At 42.5% G+C, this 14,565-nt stretch overlaps 1 protein-coding gene and 1 long non-coding RNA gene across 5 annotated transcripts in view; one reads left to right on the forward strand and one right to left on the reverse strand.

Moving 5' to 3' along the window:
* Positions 1 to 5,197, reverse strand: part of ADCY5 (adenylate cyclase 5) — a 188,457-nt gene extending 183,260 nt beyond the window's left edge. Inside the window, exons 1-2 of one of the 4 annotated variants that reach the window (XM_079993073.1) lie at positions 3,834 to 5,195; positions 2,333 to 3,197 (exon numbers count right to left, since the gene is read on the reverse strand). In XM_079993073.1, the coding sequence (XP_079849199.1) occupies positions 2,333 to 3,172 (840 nt within the window). In that variant the 5' untranslated portion in view covers positions 3,173 to 3,197; positions 3,834 to 5,195. Of the gene's footprint in view, positions 1 to 2,332 lie in introns of all 4 variants that reach the window. The other 3 variants (XM_079993072.1, XM_079993071.1, XM_079993070.1) reach the window with 3 other exon arrangements.
* A 2,248-nt stretch (positions 5,198 to 7,445) lies between these two features.
* Positions 7,446 to 14,189, forward strand: LOC307226396. The gene is made up of 2 exons (XR_013843364.1): positions 7,446 to 10,575; positions 10,608 to 14,189. It is a non-coding gene; the product is annotated as an uncharacterized lncRNA (long non-coding RNA).
* Positions 14,190 to 14,565: the final 376 nt, after the last annotated feature.

Raw genomic sequence — 14,565 nt, forward strand, 5'->3', positions numbered from 1 at the left:
ATTTTTTAGTATCAGATGGCTCTAAATATAAGCTCTTGCCTACAGCCTTAATTCACAATAGATATCGTTACAAACCTTTTTTGTGTGTGGAAAAAAATCAACTTAGATTTGAAGACCTGTTCCATAGCATGAACCTGGCTAATAAAAAGTTCACTAAATTATAGCACAGATGGCTCACATTTTCATAGTTAGAAGCTGCAGGTTATTGCTGGCTAGCAACACTTATTTTTTACACAGCAAGTTTCAAGCATTTCACATACTTCACATACATTGGGCAGGTTCACAGGTAACATCAAAATGTAGTATGTCATTTAAAAGGTCAGTCTTGGATTACACAGTCCCTTGTCCCTTCTCTTTATGCAGTGGCATAGCAACCCCAGTTGGGGAGCCGCCACCATTTTTGAGCTTTTTTTGGAATAAATCACCAAAACTTCCATACCTGATGTTTTGAGGGACGGGCAGTGGCTTTGACCCCCTGCAATGCCTGAGACACCCACCAAAGGCCATGTCTCCCTACAGCCCCACCCCCGTGCTGCCCAGCGATCCCCCTGAGCCCCTCCTTTCCTTCACTACTGCTTTATTCATTTAGATAAACTTATTTTCCTCCTATTCTGAACAGTTTGCCATTACATCCATCAGACTATGATTTCTTACTCTGGTTCAGAAGGTCACCATAGTTTACCACTTTATATGTTAGTACGAACTATGTTTGTACTAAATGGGGAAGTAAATAAATGAGAGCCAGTTATCCAGGAACTTTACAACAATCCTATGAGGTAGTCCAGTATTATAATTCTTATATTGCTGATGGGTGAGGGCCACAGCTGTGAGATTTAGCAGCTTGTTTAAAGTTTCATAATGAGTTCATAACTGAGGTGAGATTTGAACCAAGGATTTGATGGCTTGCAGCTGCTGCTTTTAGCTATGAACTTGTAAGAAAGCTGGATGTGCCTGTTCAATGTCCATGAATAATAGGTATGGGAAGATTTTACATGTTCTCTTTAGGTGATAGAGGCAAAATAAAACCCCAAATTGCTTAAGCCAGCAATTCCTAAAGTAATGGATATATAAACACACAGCACATGTCTTCGTTGGGTTCCTCATACAATGTAGGCAAAAGCGACTTCCAATTTTCTACCCAAAGAGATTCTCCCCCCCCCCCTTCCCCATGGATGGTTCTTACCAAAATATTTGTAAACCAGTTACTTTATCTATACAATTGTGGTTGAATGCTAATCAATCATAGGTGAATGAATACTTTGCAAATAAAGCAGTATTCAGCAAAATATAATCTAGTCATGTTTAAGGAGAAATTTCTCACAGGATACTTTGAATTTTTTTGCACCCAAGGCAGTAAATATGTATGCAGGTCCTGGTATGCAGATTTCAAATGTTACCTCCTTAGGACATAAAGAGCTATGTACAATGCATCCAACCAATGTATTACTGAGTATTTTAAATATTAACTCATATGTCCTTTTGTAGTTGTGTGTGGAGAGTCAATACTGCAACAAGGTAATCTTAACACCTGCTTCCTAACTTTATGAAGTGAATACCTACCCATCAGAACAGCACACAACTTTTAAAGTGGAAACAGTATTCTTAAAGCTACAAGCAACCCACATGTGCGCATACACACTTCCACACAGAAACTGCAATTTTTACTAAACAGAAAGACAACCCTGGTATACTTGGTTGCTGAAAAAAAACATCTCTGAAGCTTTGGTATGCAGCATATTTAAACAGAAGTTTTTCTTTCTTTCCCAAGCACTGCAGAGGCAGGAATTTCAGGTTCAATGCAAAAATGCATTATCCAAAAAATGACATTTCTGACAATGGTGCATTGCAATGTAATTTTTTTTACTCTATACCACCCATAGTAAATAGTAAGGATACCTTCCCATGCCGCTTTAATTGCTACAAAGCAGATAAGTAGCTAGACTATTCTAATCTATATCTTCAGCAATAAGAAGCTAAATTTTGCAGCAAGTTAGGAAATCCTTATTTCTACTTCTCTGTGATTTCTAGTGAAATCAGTCCTGAATTTCAGGCACATAACAGTAAACATATTTTTAACATTTGTATTTTCAAGGCAAACAATATCATTCAGTGTGAAGCCATGAAAAACACTGGGAATAAAACTCAGGTGATTACAGGGATCGTCATCATTAATAACTGCTTCACACTTCAGGGCAATCAATAAATCAAGTCCCCACAATAATAGCTGGTAGCTGCCTAATTCCTGGGAAAACAACTATTTCTCAAACTAAACCAAGTCCAAATTTGTACTAGCAACCAGAAGCTGTGAAAGCATCCAAAAACCCAGCCTTACCTGTTTCAATAAGAACTTGTCTTCTGCATTGACTTTGAGAGAAATGGCCAGATGGATGGCAGACAGCACCACACCACTGATGACCGCAGCCCTCATCCTGACTGGCAGCAAGGTGTAGATGCTGTAGATGAAAAAGATAGTCCACCAGATGCCCTCCGAGGCACTTCGGGGCTGCATCAGCAAGCAGCCAACTACTTGAACGGCCAACACCACCAGAATGACAGAGTAGCACATGAGCCACATGTGGTCCTGGTGGAAATCATTGCGATTGCAGATGGCACCCAGAGCCACCATAAGCAGGATGGCCAAGGACAGCACCACCACATAGGGCACCTGGTAGTAGCCGTGAACAGTGTGGAAGAGCAGCATGACCAGGCACACTAAAACCAACACTGCCATCAGCATGGTCAGGCTGCTCTGATTAAGACGGAAAAAGTAGCGCTGGTAGAGGTGCTCCAGTTTCTCCGACTGAAACTTTTTCGACCTGAAGATCTGCAGCAAGCTACCACAGCAGCTGCCCATGGAGAAGACCATCTCAGACCGCCCTTCGCCATCCAGTTCTTCCTCCTCCTCCAACTCATCAATCTTGGCTTTGATCCGCTTCTCCTCTAGCCCCAGTTCCACACAGCGTGGATGCACCTCACCCTGCTCCACACCATAGCGTCTAGGACTCATGGCAAGCGATGGATCTCCTGCACGGCGAGAGTGCTGGCTCTTGTCAACCCCATGATCCTGCCAGGCAGACTTGGACCTGAAGCTCATCATCCTGCAGCCACTCACCCCGTGGTTCCTGCTGCTCGGTGATTCGTAGTCTTCATCACTTCTCCACCTGCTTTCCATACGGGAAGCTTTTTTTACTGAGGCCCTGGTAGAAAGAGGATAGGAATAGCCATTGGCTCTGGAGTCAGCCTCTCCCCAGGCAGAACGATGCTGTTCCGCACCTCCACCCCTGGGCACAGCAGAAGCTGCAAACCCCGGAGGGCTCACACTGTTGGAGCGGGACATGCCCTGCCAAGGCAGAAGAGAAGGGGGAGGGATTGTGGGGGCAAGTTATAAAGGAGTAGGAGGGAGAGAAATAAAATCACAAGGAATTCCACTCATAGCAAGGAAGAACCAACACTTCTGAGCAGTTTCTCTCACCCTATGGTGGAAGGTGCAGCAGAGGAAAGACATGTGTGTGTGTGAGTCCTGGCAGAGTCCAAATAAAACAAAGTTCTCAGTGATAAAGGAATTCAAACCCTTAAGGTGACTGGTTCGCCAGCCAGTTGAATTCCCCTTCCCTCCAGAGGCTGCTGGGAATAGAAAAAAAAATTCAACCAGAATTTAAAGAGATCCACTGAGAGCTGGGAGGCAAGTTCCCCTACATATGGAACTCTGGTGAGGATTCCCACTCTGTCATTTTCACAAGTCCCCAGTGCTTTGGCCATTTGTTGAAACACGACTTCCATGCATAGAAAAGCAAATGTGATGGAGGCAGCTGGGGTTTTGTTTTCTCTCGCACCTTAAGCAAAGACCACCTTCCAGTCGAAATGCATCATCAGGGAAAAAGCCACCACGATAATTCCTCTCTCAGTGTGAGGTCAAGGCGATCCTGCCGCCGCAAAAGGGACCTGCTGGTCAGAAAGGTCCTAAAGAGGCTGCATATTTCAGTCGCTGATAACGCTCTCCAGGAAGCGGAGCAAAACGACCCAGTACCGTCATTCTTAATTTTGCCCCGCGGGCAACTGCTTATTTGTTGGTCATCTAGAGAGGTGGTGCAGAGGGCAGCCACAACAGCAGCGCTGGAGGCGTTGGGAAGCCGGCTGGGTCATTGTTTGATCCCTCCTATTTAAGGAAGGTGGCCCTACAAATTGGCTTGGAGAACCACAAGCAAGCAAGCTTCCCAGACACCCCTCTTTCCCGGCTTTTCCTTCTCAAGGCGAACACGACATTGCTGCAATGGGGAAGGAATGGCATACAGCAGCAGCCCTCGAAGCCTTGAGTTAAATTTATTTACTGCAAGCTCTCGACTCAAATCGGAGACTGGAGTGCCGGAGAGATCATCCTTTTCCCTGCTCGAATGAACCAAATGGGTGGGATTGCTGAGGCTGCTGGGACGGCAGTGCTGCTTGCCCTTGGGATGGCACATGGGAGGGGGGAAAATGTATAAAAATAAACAAGATCTACGGGGTGATTCAAATCAAGGACGGCGGGGAAGAGGTGGGGGAGGGGAAGAAGAGGCGCAGGTGGGTGATCAGAAGAGGAGAGATTCCTGCGTCTATATCATCTCTCCAGCGAACAGATCCATGGAGTCCTCCGCCAAAAAGCCGACGTTGCACTGCTGCCTCCGTGCGAGGATGCGCTGTCTCCACTGCAGGGGCTAGCAACAAGCAGCACGGCTCGCTCTCCCGCCGAAGCAGCGATGCAAAATACAAAAACAAAGCGGGGTGGGGGGAACCCCACAGCACCACACAAATTTTTCCACAACGAGGGGAGGGGATGGAAAAAGACCCGCCGAGGCTGACTCCGTACTGCTTATGCACACTCCACCAGCCGCCGCCGCCGCCACCTCCTCCTGCTGCTGCTGCTGCTTCTACTGGCTCTCAATGTATCGGCGTGCGGTTTGAAGGGCTAGGGAGGGGGCAGCCTTCTGTGCCCCTTGCAGCCAGCCAGAAGAGTGGTCCTCAGCTCATTGCAAAGAGAAACGGCACCTCCCGCGAAGAGCCGCCGCCGCCTCGGCCTCTCCTAGCAGATAACAGTTACCGGCTCCCCTCAGCGAAGCTGCAGCGGCGGCGGCTGCCTCACCCGGCCCGGCCCGGCGCGCGCTCGCTCGCTCCCTCACACGCTCCTCTTTGCAGGAGAGAGGCAACCCGCCCCTTTCAAAACCAGGCTTTGTACGGCCCCTCTTCCACAGAAGCTACTGGCCGGCATGGCTCCGCCTCACGCTCGGCCCGATTGGCTGGCGACCAGCCGCCGCTTCCCGCTAACAGCGCGGGCTCCGGGGAGCTGGGCGGCCGAATCGGCTTCCCTTCCAATAGGTTGCCCAGTTAGGAGGGAGGAGGGCGGGGAATGTTGGAAGCCGCGGCTGCAGCTGCCATCTGCAAAAAAAATCAGAGTCAGATAAATAATTAAAGAATGGCCGCCTCCCGCGCGCGCGAGGAGCTGGGATGGGGGGAAGGGGCCCTCCTCTGGTGTAGTTTTAACTCCTTCGGGGGCGTTGCCGCTTAGCCGGATCTAGAGGAAAGCGCCCTCATCACAGCAGGGCGGAATAGGAATCACCCGCCTAAGGACTGTTTCTACGCTGATTGTATTATTTCTGTGCTTGTAAGCACAGCTAGAATACCCACCTAGACTGAATGAGGAGCAACCTGCGTGGAGAAACATACGAAGTTCCCTTTTACTGAGTCAGACCACTAGCCCAGTATTGCCTACTCTGACTGGCAGCTGCGGTTCTTGGGCATTTTGGTGCTACCTCGTGGTTTTGTTTTTTTAGCTGGAGAGCCAGAGGAGTTGTTTGTTCTGGTCAAACTTCAAATCTCTTTCAAGATTTGGCCAGTCCCATATAGAGACAGGGAAATAAAGTTGCATCAAGCATCCCCAGCATCATCTACCATTTAGCTTTGTTTATTATTATTACTGCTACCTGCCACCCCAATATCCAAGTGGTGTGAATCCAGGGGTTTCAGGCACTTACCCAGGGTTCCTATTTCCTTTTGGAAATGAGGCACAGCTGAGACGGGTGTCTTTATGATGTATGTTTTATTTACACATACTGTATATACAACCTGAGCCTACCATGGAGGGGCTCACAGCATTCACACCCTAAGAGAGTCCTGCTTATTCCTTGCCCCCACAGCTTTGGATTCAAATGACACCAGCCATGGCTCGCCTTCTGTGCTTCCAACTTTCTTCCCAGCCAACTGCAATCCTAAAACTCAACCCTGCTCTGTCTCTGCAAACTCTTTCCCAGATGAAAGAGTGGCTCATACCCATCTGCCATCAGGCCCTGAGTCTTTGCTTTGTGAATTGCCCATTCTCTCAGGCAGTTTCCTGAACACAGGAAAGTGGTTTGGCCTGTATTTTAACAATTTGGTAAATCCAGTGTCTGACCACAAGTTTTAACACTCTTAACAATGGATAAATTCTAACACCAAGACTCAAGAATTTGGAACTTGGCACCCACAAATCCTGGCACCCACAACTAATAATAATAATAATAATAAGAGTTACAACATTTAGGGCATGTGGATAAATTATTTCGATAGGATTGTCTGCTTATGTTTTGTGCTTTGAAAAAATATTTCAGTGAGCTCTGTTGATGTCAGAGTATACTGTATTTTTCGCTCTATAAGATGCACCAGACCACAAGACGCACCTAGTTTTTGGAGGAGGAAAGCAAGAAAAAAAATATTCTGAATCTCAGAAGCCAGAACAGCAAGAGGGATCGCTGCACAGAGAAAACAGCAATCCCTCTTGCTGTTCTGGCTTCTGTGATAGCTGCGCAGCCTGCATTCGCTCCATAAGACGCACACACATTTCCCCATACTTTTTAGGAGGGAAAAAGTGAGTCTTATAGAGCAAAAAATATGGTTATTATCAAAGTTTGAGGCCTTGGGCTTATGCTCCCATTTAAGGTCTGTTTAGCAGAACCTGCTTGGTGAAAGAAAAATACAATGATTGCTTTTAATATTTTTAGACAAGGCTTGGATAAGATAAATTAATTCTGATTTGTCTGGGAGACAACACACTCTGAATGGTTGGAGGTTCTGGACGGTTAACTGTCAATCAGATGATTTTCAGTGAGGAATGTCAATTGGGAAAGGCAGTGTGGGAAGACAGCTGAAGAGGGAAGTGAGAGGCACAGAAAACTGAAGTGAACATGGATTATGGAGGCCTGAGTTTTAAGCTATTTATCACAAGTGTTCAGGCTAAAATGCAGCCTTGTATATACAGGTCCTATCTGAAGATGACACAAGTGTTGTTATTTTTTAAAGTCAGCAAAACTGTCCAAGCTCCCAGAAGTAAAAATGGATGAGATTTTGGGTCAGTCAGAAGTGGATTATACCAAGTAGCTGGACCAGTGTGTGAGGGAATTTAGCTTGGGAGGTTTAGGGAATTTGACCTGAGGTAAAAGCCACTTAGATGGTATAGTCAGCTACATTTAAAAACATTAGAACTCCAATGTAAATATCAGTATTCTCTTCTGTACATAATTTCCCTTAAATAATTATGCTTAATCTTTCATCCTTTCTCCATTATTTGTGCCTATCACACATCTGGACCTATTATACCAAACTACAAGGCTTTAAAGGTATTCTAAGAAAATGGTGGCAATGGAAATGGGTCACATTGTCACTGAGGAAGGCAAGGAGTTTCATAGCAAAAAAAATGATACAGTAAACTGAGAAGTGTCAGCTAATAAGGAATGCCATCATCCTAATTAGTAGTATTGTCAGCATTCTGATAAATAGCATTTTCTTTACCTGCCCCTTCCACAAAAGTTAACCAAACACCTGGAAGAGATAAGAGTAGTGAAGTGTTAAAAGTGTCAGACTAGGAATGATGAAATCCAGGTTAAAATCCAGGCCAGTGTAGGAATCTACCTGCTCCCCCTTTCCCTCCCACCGTCTGCATGGCTGCAGATGTAGCAGAGGCTCCATCACTCCATTCCACATAGTGACAGTGGTTAGGATTGCATCCTAAGACATTGCTGCAGCACCTAGAAGAGGATATACCGTACATTTTGCAAAGTAAAACCGCAGTAAATGTGGCTTTAGCTATTTGTCTTTTATTTATACTAATTAAGTTCTTGCATCAGCTGTTTAAGCATACATGGAATGTTCTCATGTTTATATTAATATCTTTAACATGCTGACCAATTAAAATATGACCAATTAATCAGGCAGCAATTTTATAATGTATTGTATTTTACTACTTTTAAAAATTACATTTCACAAGGGAAAATGACTTTTCCAAGACAATGCCTCCTACAACACATGCATGAATCACCTAAAAAGCAAAGAAAATGTACTTTCTGCTTCAGAACGGTTGTCTTATCTGCAAATTTAATTGATTAACAGAGTAGTGGGGGAACAGGACGGGAATGGGAAGAAACAAAAGTATAGGATCTGAAGGTGTGCAGTGAGTCATGGGGCAGAAAAAAAGAGAGCAGTGATATATTTCCTTTCTTCTTCCACCCCCTTCTCCAGGTCTTTCTTTTTACAATTTCCTATCATTGGAAATGAGTTGTTAGGGTTTTTTCATTTTTATATATAAAACAGATTATAAACTGCCTCTCACATAAATATCAGGGTGGTGTATAACAAAATTTCCAGAAGCATAAAATCCCACAAAAATACAGAATAATTGCAAGAATCACTGGCTCATAAACTGCTGTGTAGAAGTGCCTTATTTTTATCTAAGCATTTTGACACATATAGCTTTTATTTGGAGGCTAAAAGAAGCCACTTCTACAAATAAGCGGAATCATCACCATCGTACACCAAGAAGAGCACATGGTAAACATCCTAGCTTCAGTTTGCTTACTAGGATGAATAATTTCTATTACAAACTATAAGGCCTTTGAAGTACTGGTTTCAACATTTCACATGAGGACCCCACAACTGACAAAACGACAAATACTCTGCCTTTAATGGATGTAGAAAATTATTACCATACCACATCTTTAGTCTGAGTATTCATAATATTTTAGACTACAGTGCTTAAATATCAACTGTCAGTACTCCACGTGTAGGAAGACACAACTAATTTATTTCATAATGCAATAGTTGGGGGGAGGGGAGGTTGCACAAATACAATATACATAGAAACCATTTCTCTACATATAAGGTAGGAATATTTTTTAAACATGCATAAAAAGTTCTCTCAGAGCCCCCAGTAATATTAAATTTCAAAACACATGAAAACATGTACATTGTAAATTACTTATAAAATAACAATAGTATTTTTCACAACATACAAAAAGTACAAAAGATTACGTTTTATCAAATTCCATAAGATGACAATGCATAAAAACCCAGTAATGTATCAATGAATTATCTGAAACTTAACAATAACTTTGTAAACTGACCCACACAAATGCCAACCTCTTTTGTGAAATGAAATTTAACAGGATTTCTCAAAAATTTTTATCTTGTTCGTAAGGAATACTGTAGTCCCTTCAAATGTAATTCCAGACTTCGAAGGAACTAAAAGTTAACACATAAAAGCTACTAGATACCTTGTTTAAGTAGATATTATGTACATCACACAGACCACCATGGTGTGAGCAAATATGCTGTGGTTTTGCCATATATGCATAAGAGAAATTTATAACCACAATGTGAGGAATTTTCTGTGCTATATAAAAAAGGCTGACACCCCCTCCACACACAGCTCCATGAACAACTTGGTAAAGTACATCTGAAAATATATACTTCAAAGTTAAGTGTTCATTTCTAATCAAAGGGTGGCAGGGAATCTTGAACTTGCATTATGAACGAAGTAATAAGTGTATTAAAATGTCAATACTTCTGTCCTAATTCACATTCTAAAGATTGTCTTTACAGGAATTAAGAATAAGGCAAGTAATCTTAATAGTTACATTGTCAACTCAGATAAACATTATGCAGACTTTCAAACTAGAGACAAAACTCACTTTAGGGACTGTTCATGTTATGTTTCCTTTCTTTTTTAAAGGGAGCTTATTTACAGAAGTGGATCTATTAATTACCATGGATTTTTATCTTCAGAGAAACATACAGTACACAGAATACAGATAACCTAAATAAGCCATTTGTAAGGTAGTCTCAGAATCACACTGATCATGCCCTAGGCACTCTACAACTATTTGACATGCCTATAGAGACCTAAGTCCACCAGCTTGCCTTTTCAATCAATGAGGTGGGGAACAATCCACGTGCACAAGAAAAGCAGCAGTGCACACACATGGCATTCACTGACCCACGAGTTATCATTGTTTGCTCAGCCTGATTGAGAGGCTGTAGTGCAACAGCAGCAATTTCAGTCTTCTATTTTGTTTACTACACTGCTCTACCTTCTGTGATAGTCTAAGGCACTGGAAAACTTTTTTTGACTTAGCACGTAAATAATTCAAGTCCTGATAACAAGTCTGAGTTGGAAACCTAAGTACACCTTGTAGTTATTTAACAAATGTTTTCCTCCTTAACCCTTTCACAAAAAGTTCATTAATTTTCTCCCCTTGCTGCTTCCCCCTGCCCCTCATCCAATCTGTGAAAAAACTGGTAACTGCATATTTTCATCCTAAAGTGGAAAGGTAACTGCATATTTTCATCCTAAAGTGGAAAGGGAAATTGAGGGGAGCCATTCTTAGTCGCAAAATAGTCTGCAAGGCATAGGTTAAATGCTGTCTTCCCGCATACCATTCCCCTGTTCCAATTGCCTCCTGAGGATGCTTTTAATTAAAAATACTCATCAGAACGTTACATGCATTTTGAGAAGGCAGCTTTAGAATAAAGCAGGAGTAATTTGCTGATTCTTCAGTAACATTCTGTAAAAACTCAGCTACAAACCATATCAGCTGGCAGCATCTATCCATGAATTACTGGAACACATGTGCAACAACCCAGGCAGGTGGACCTGGTGCACAGAAACTGCAAATGCCACCTCATAAACAGTAGAGGTCTAATAATTCTACTCTTCAATTTATTGGTCTCATCTTAGAGATCCCACTTTCTTTTTAGTACTGCTTCTGGTTAATTTTCATATTTGACTGCTGGTACAAGTTTTCCATTGATTAGTCATTTGTTTTCCATTTAACTGGCTGGGTATACCCCCTTTTTTCTATTCATCTATTTGTGCCAGGATTAATTTGAAAAGTCTGTGAGAATAGTCCAGTGAGAAGCCCAACCAATAGATGTTAGAAAATGAGTGTTGCAATTCCTTCCCCTTATGCAGAGGAGCTTTCCACAGCACTACCTTGAGGAAGTGAGTTTGACAGCTAATGGTAAGAACTGGAGGACTGTATAATATGTACTCCACAAATAAACTTCTAATTTGAAATTGATTGTCCACCATTTTAGAGTGAGCTTGACACGACCAATTCTACCTCAGAACTCTCTCTGCCACAGTGCCAGTTCTGAATGTACCAGTATGGAAAGAGTATGGCTTAAATATCCCATCCTGAGTCAGTGAAGCAGTCGGCAGCAGTAACTGGGCTTCGCCCACAACATAGTTTCAAAAGGGACATGTATGATCGTTTTAGCAGCAACTAGTTGTTCTAGAAGCCTAGTTTTCCACTATCTTTTACAAATAATCTTGGGCCATAGTATGTTGTGCAAATTATTAAAGCTTACAGAAAACCTTAAATTTAATTTAAACATTATTTAAATGTCAGGTTATTTATCTATTAGATTTCTCACCCTGTGGCCACTTTCACTTCAAAGGGCCAATTCTATCTCAAATTCTCAGGATAAAGCTTGTTGAATTCTCTAGCTTTTACTACATCTGCAAGCTATCAAAAAGCTATATTGCCTCAAGCATCTCTCTCTCCCTACACCCACGTATCAGAATCTACATCCAGCCGCATCAACTTTTCTGGCCTTCACAAATTGTCTGGAGGTTGTGCTCAAACTCTTCCCAATTCACAGTGTTGCTAATGAGTGGCGTAAAAAGGTATCAGATTAACTCTTCTACAATTAAGGTGTATCACAGAGGAGAGGCCACACTAAGGATAGGAAATTGAACAGACTGAGTGAAGTAAATACCAAGTGAGCAATCCATTTTGGGAGGGGAAGTAATAGATATTAAAATACAAAACTGTTACAAGTACACATCAGGCTGACTAGCAAGGCCTTGGGTATAGCAACAGGTAAACCTAACAGCGAGCAATGTTTCACCTTCCTGTTTTACAGAAATATGACGACCAAAAGGTTACAGCAGAGAAAAGTTCTTTTTCCATGGCTTCATCACACAGCATTGCTGTAATATTTAAAGGCTTGGCACCATATAAATTGGGCTGACTGCACAGTTTCTTACTATCTGATCTTCAGCCACGATTGTGTCTAGGTAAATGACTGCACAGAAAGTATTATTGGGAACTAGGCCATTAAATGCTACAATAGTACTGTAGGTGCAGGATGAAGCTGTGGTGATGTGGCAATATAGAAAATGTCTCATTCACATATTTAATAACAGCCAACATTTTATGGAAAGAGATATACTGAAGATCAGATTTATATCCCATTACAAAAATAGTTTTCACTGTCAAATTGTCTAAGGGTAAAAAGATGTGTAATTTGGGACTGGTAATGTGAACTGGATGGCAATTCTTGTGCTTTACTAGACATAGGTTGTTGTGTGTGATAATAACAATAAGCCTCAAAAGCAGAGTTTTACTAGTAGAAGATCAAATGGCCTTTGTATCTTGGGAAAGCACAGAAAAACTGGGACACAGCAGACTATTGACAGAATGAAGTGGAATGGAAAAGTAACGGCTACAGAGCCAAAAGTTTTAAGAGGCTCTGGTCAAATGAGTGTTTGAAAAGGAACATGTGCCCAGAACCCTCCAAGAATATGGAATTTGGACCAGCATAAATTAATAACAAAGAGCTATGCAACTTGGGGCAGAACTTCACATAAATGTCAAAAAAACATGTCTTATCAAGCTCTAGTCAGATTTATTTTAAAAATTATAACCTACGTTATGGTCGAGAGGCTTTCAAAGCAGCTTACAAAATATGCTCACAACTGATTCTACACAAATTCACAAATATTTAACTGGACAAAGGACTACTGCAGTGACCTGAGAAACTGTTTCACCTGGAAGGAAGTTAAGGTAAAGGGACCCCTGACCATTAGGTCCAGTCGTGGCTGACTCTGGGGTTGCGGCACTCATTTTGCTTTACTAGCCGAGGGAACCGGTGTACAGCTTCCGGGTCATGTGGCCAGCATGACTAAGCCGCTTCTGGCGAACCAGAGCAGTGCACAGAAATGCCGTTTACCTTCCTGCCGGAGCAGTACCTATTTATCTACTTGCACTTTGATGTGCTTTCGAACTGCTAGGTTGGCAGGAGCAGGGACCGAGCAATGGGAGCTCACCCCATCGCGGGGATTTGAACCACCGACCTTCTGATCCGCAAGTCCTAGGCTCTGTAGTTTAACCCACAGCGCCACCCACGTCCCTGGAAGAAAGTTAGGATACATGTGCATGTGATAGCAGTGTGCATTCAGCCACATGACTGTGATAGTGAGTATATGTGTTTGGGAGGCAGGACAGACTTCAGATGTGAATCACAAATAAATCAAATTTGTTGCCACAGACAATGTAAAGCAGCCCTTAAGTGCTGCAGCAAAGGTTAGAAGCCGATTTTGGCAGAACTAAGTTGTACTGATGGACATTACTTGACCAGAAGCAGCATCTGGCTAGTGGTAAAGAACTCTGTAGTTTGTTTCGATTCCCTCCCTGTCAGGAAGATGAATGCTGAGCACAAGCAAGAGACAACCACTCTCTGTGTACCTAAAGCCCTTATAATTACAGGAGCGTTGCTGCTTGGTCCTGCTGGGCTCCTATAATGCAGTTATATATCATAGCTTTTACCTTTTCCTAGGATACCATATGCAAAGTCACTTACATGGGGAACATTAAGATTCTTTGCCCAATTATACTTGCAAGGCTCATACTCAACCTGCAACCATCATAGCCTAAAATGGTAGTGTTCTGTGGGAAAATTCATATAAGGACATGTACAATAAACGGATTAATGTGAAACCCTTGTTCTCCCTCAAAACTATATCATGGAGGTGTCCTCACACTTTCTCTACAATGTAAGCTCTAACCATTGACTATAAGCTGCTGCTTAATGCTAAGCTGTTATAGATGTTACAATGAGAAACCTTTTTTTTTTTTAAAAAAAAAAAGCCAGGTAGCGCCCGCAGGTTTCAAACCACTGTGGGCAATTGCAAGATCCAAGCTACGTGTTGGTCGATGGAACCGCTGGGCTGAGCTGGCTCATAAGAAACCTCTTTTAACAACACAATGGCAGTGTATATCAGAATGGAAGGAAATAACAGAGCTGACTGCAAGAGGAGTGCATCTTAACTCAAGATGATTAACAGGAATGCCAAAGTAGTGAAATGAGTCAATTCTCTTTTTTTGTCTTTCTAAACGCAGCAGAACAAATGCATGTGATAGTGTGATGTAAAATGAATTGGACTTATTGAATGAATGTGAAAAATCCTGGATACCACTCTTAGTTATAGGATAGAAATAAAGT

Source organism: Podarcis cretensis (genome assembly GCF_951804945.1).
Source record: "Podarcis cretensis genome assembly, chromosome: 1".
In the NCBI taxonomy this organism is placed as follows: domain Eukaryota; kingdom Metazoa; phylum Chordata; class Lepidosauria; order Squamata; family Lacertidae; genus Podarcis; species Podarcis cretensis.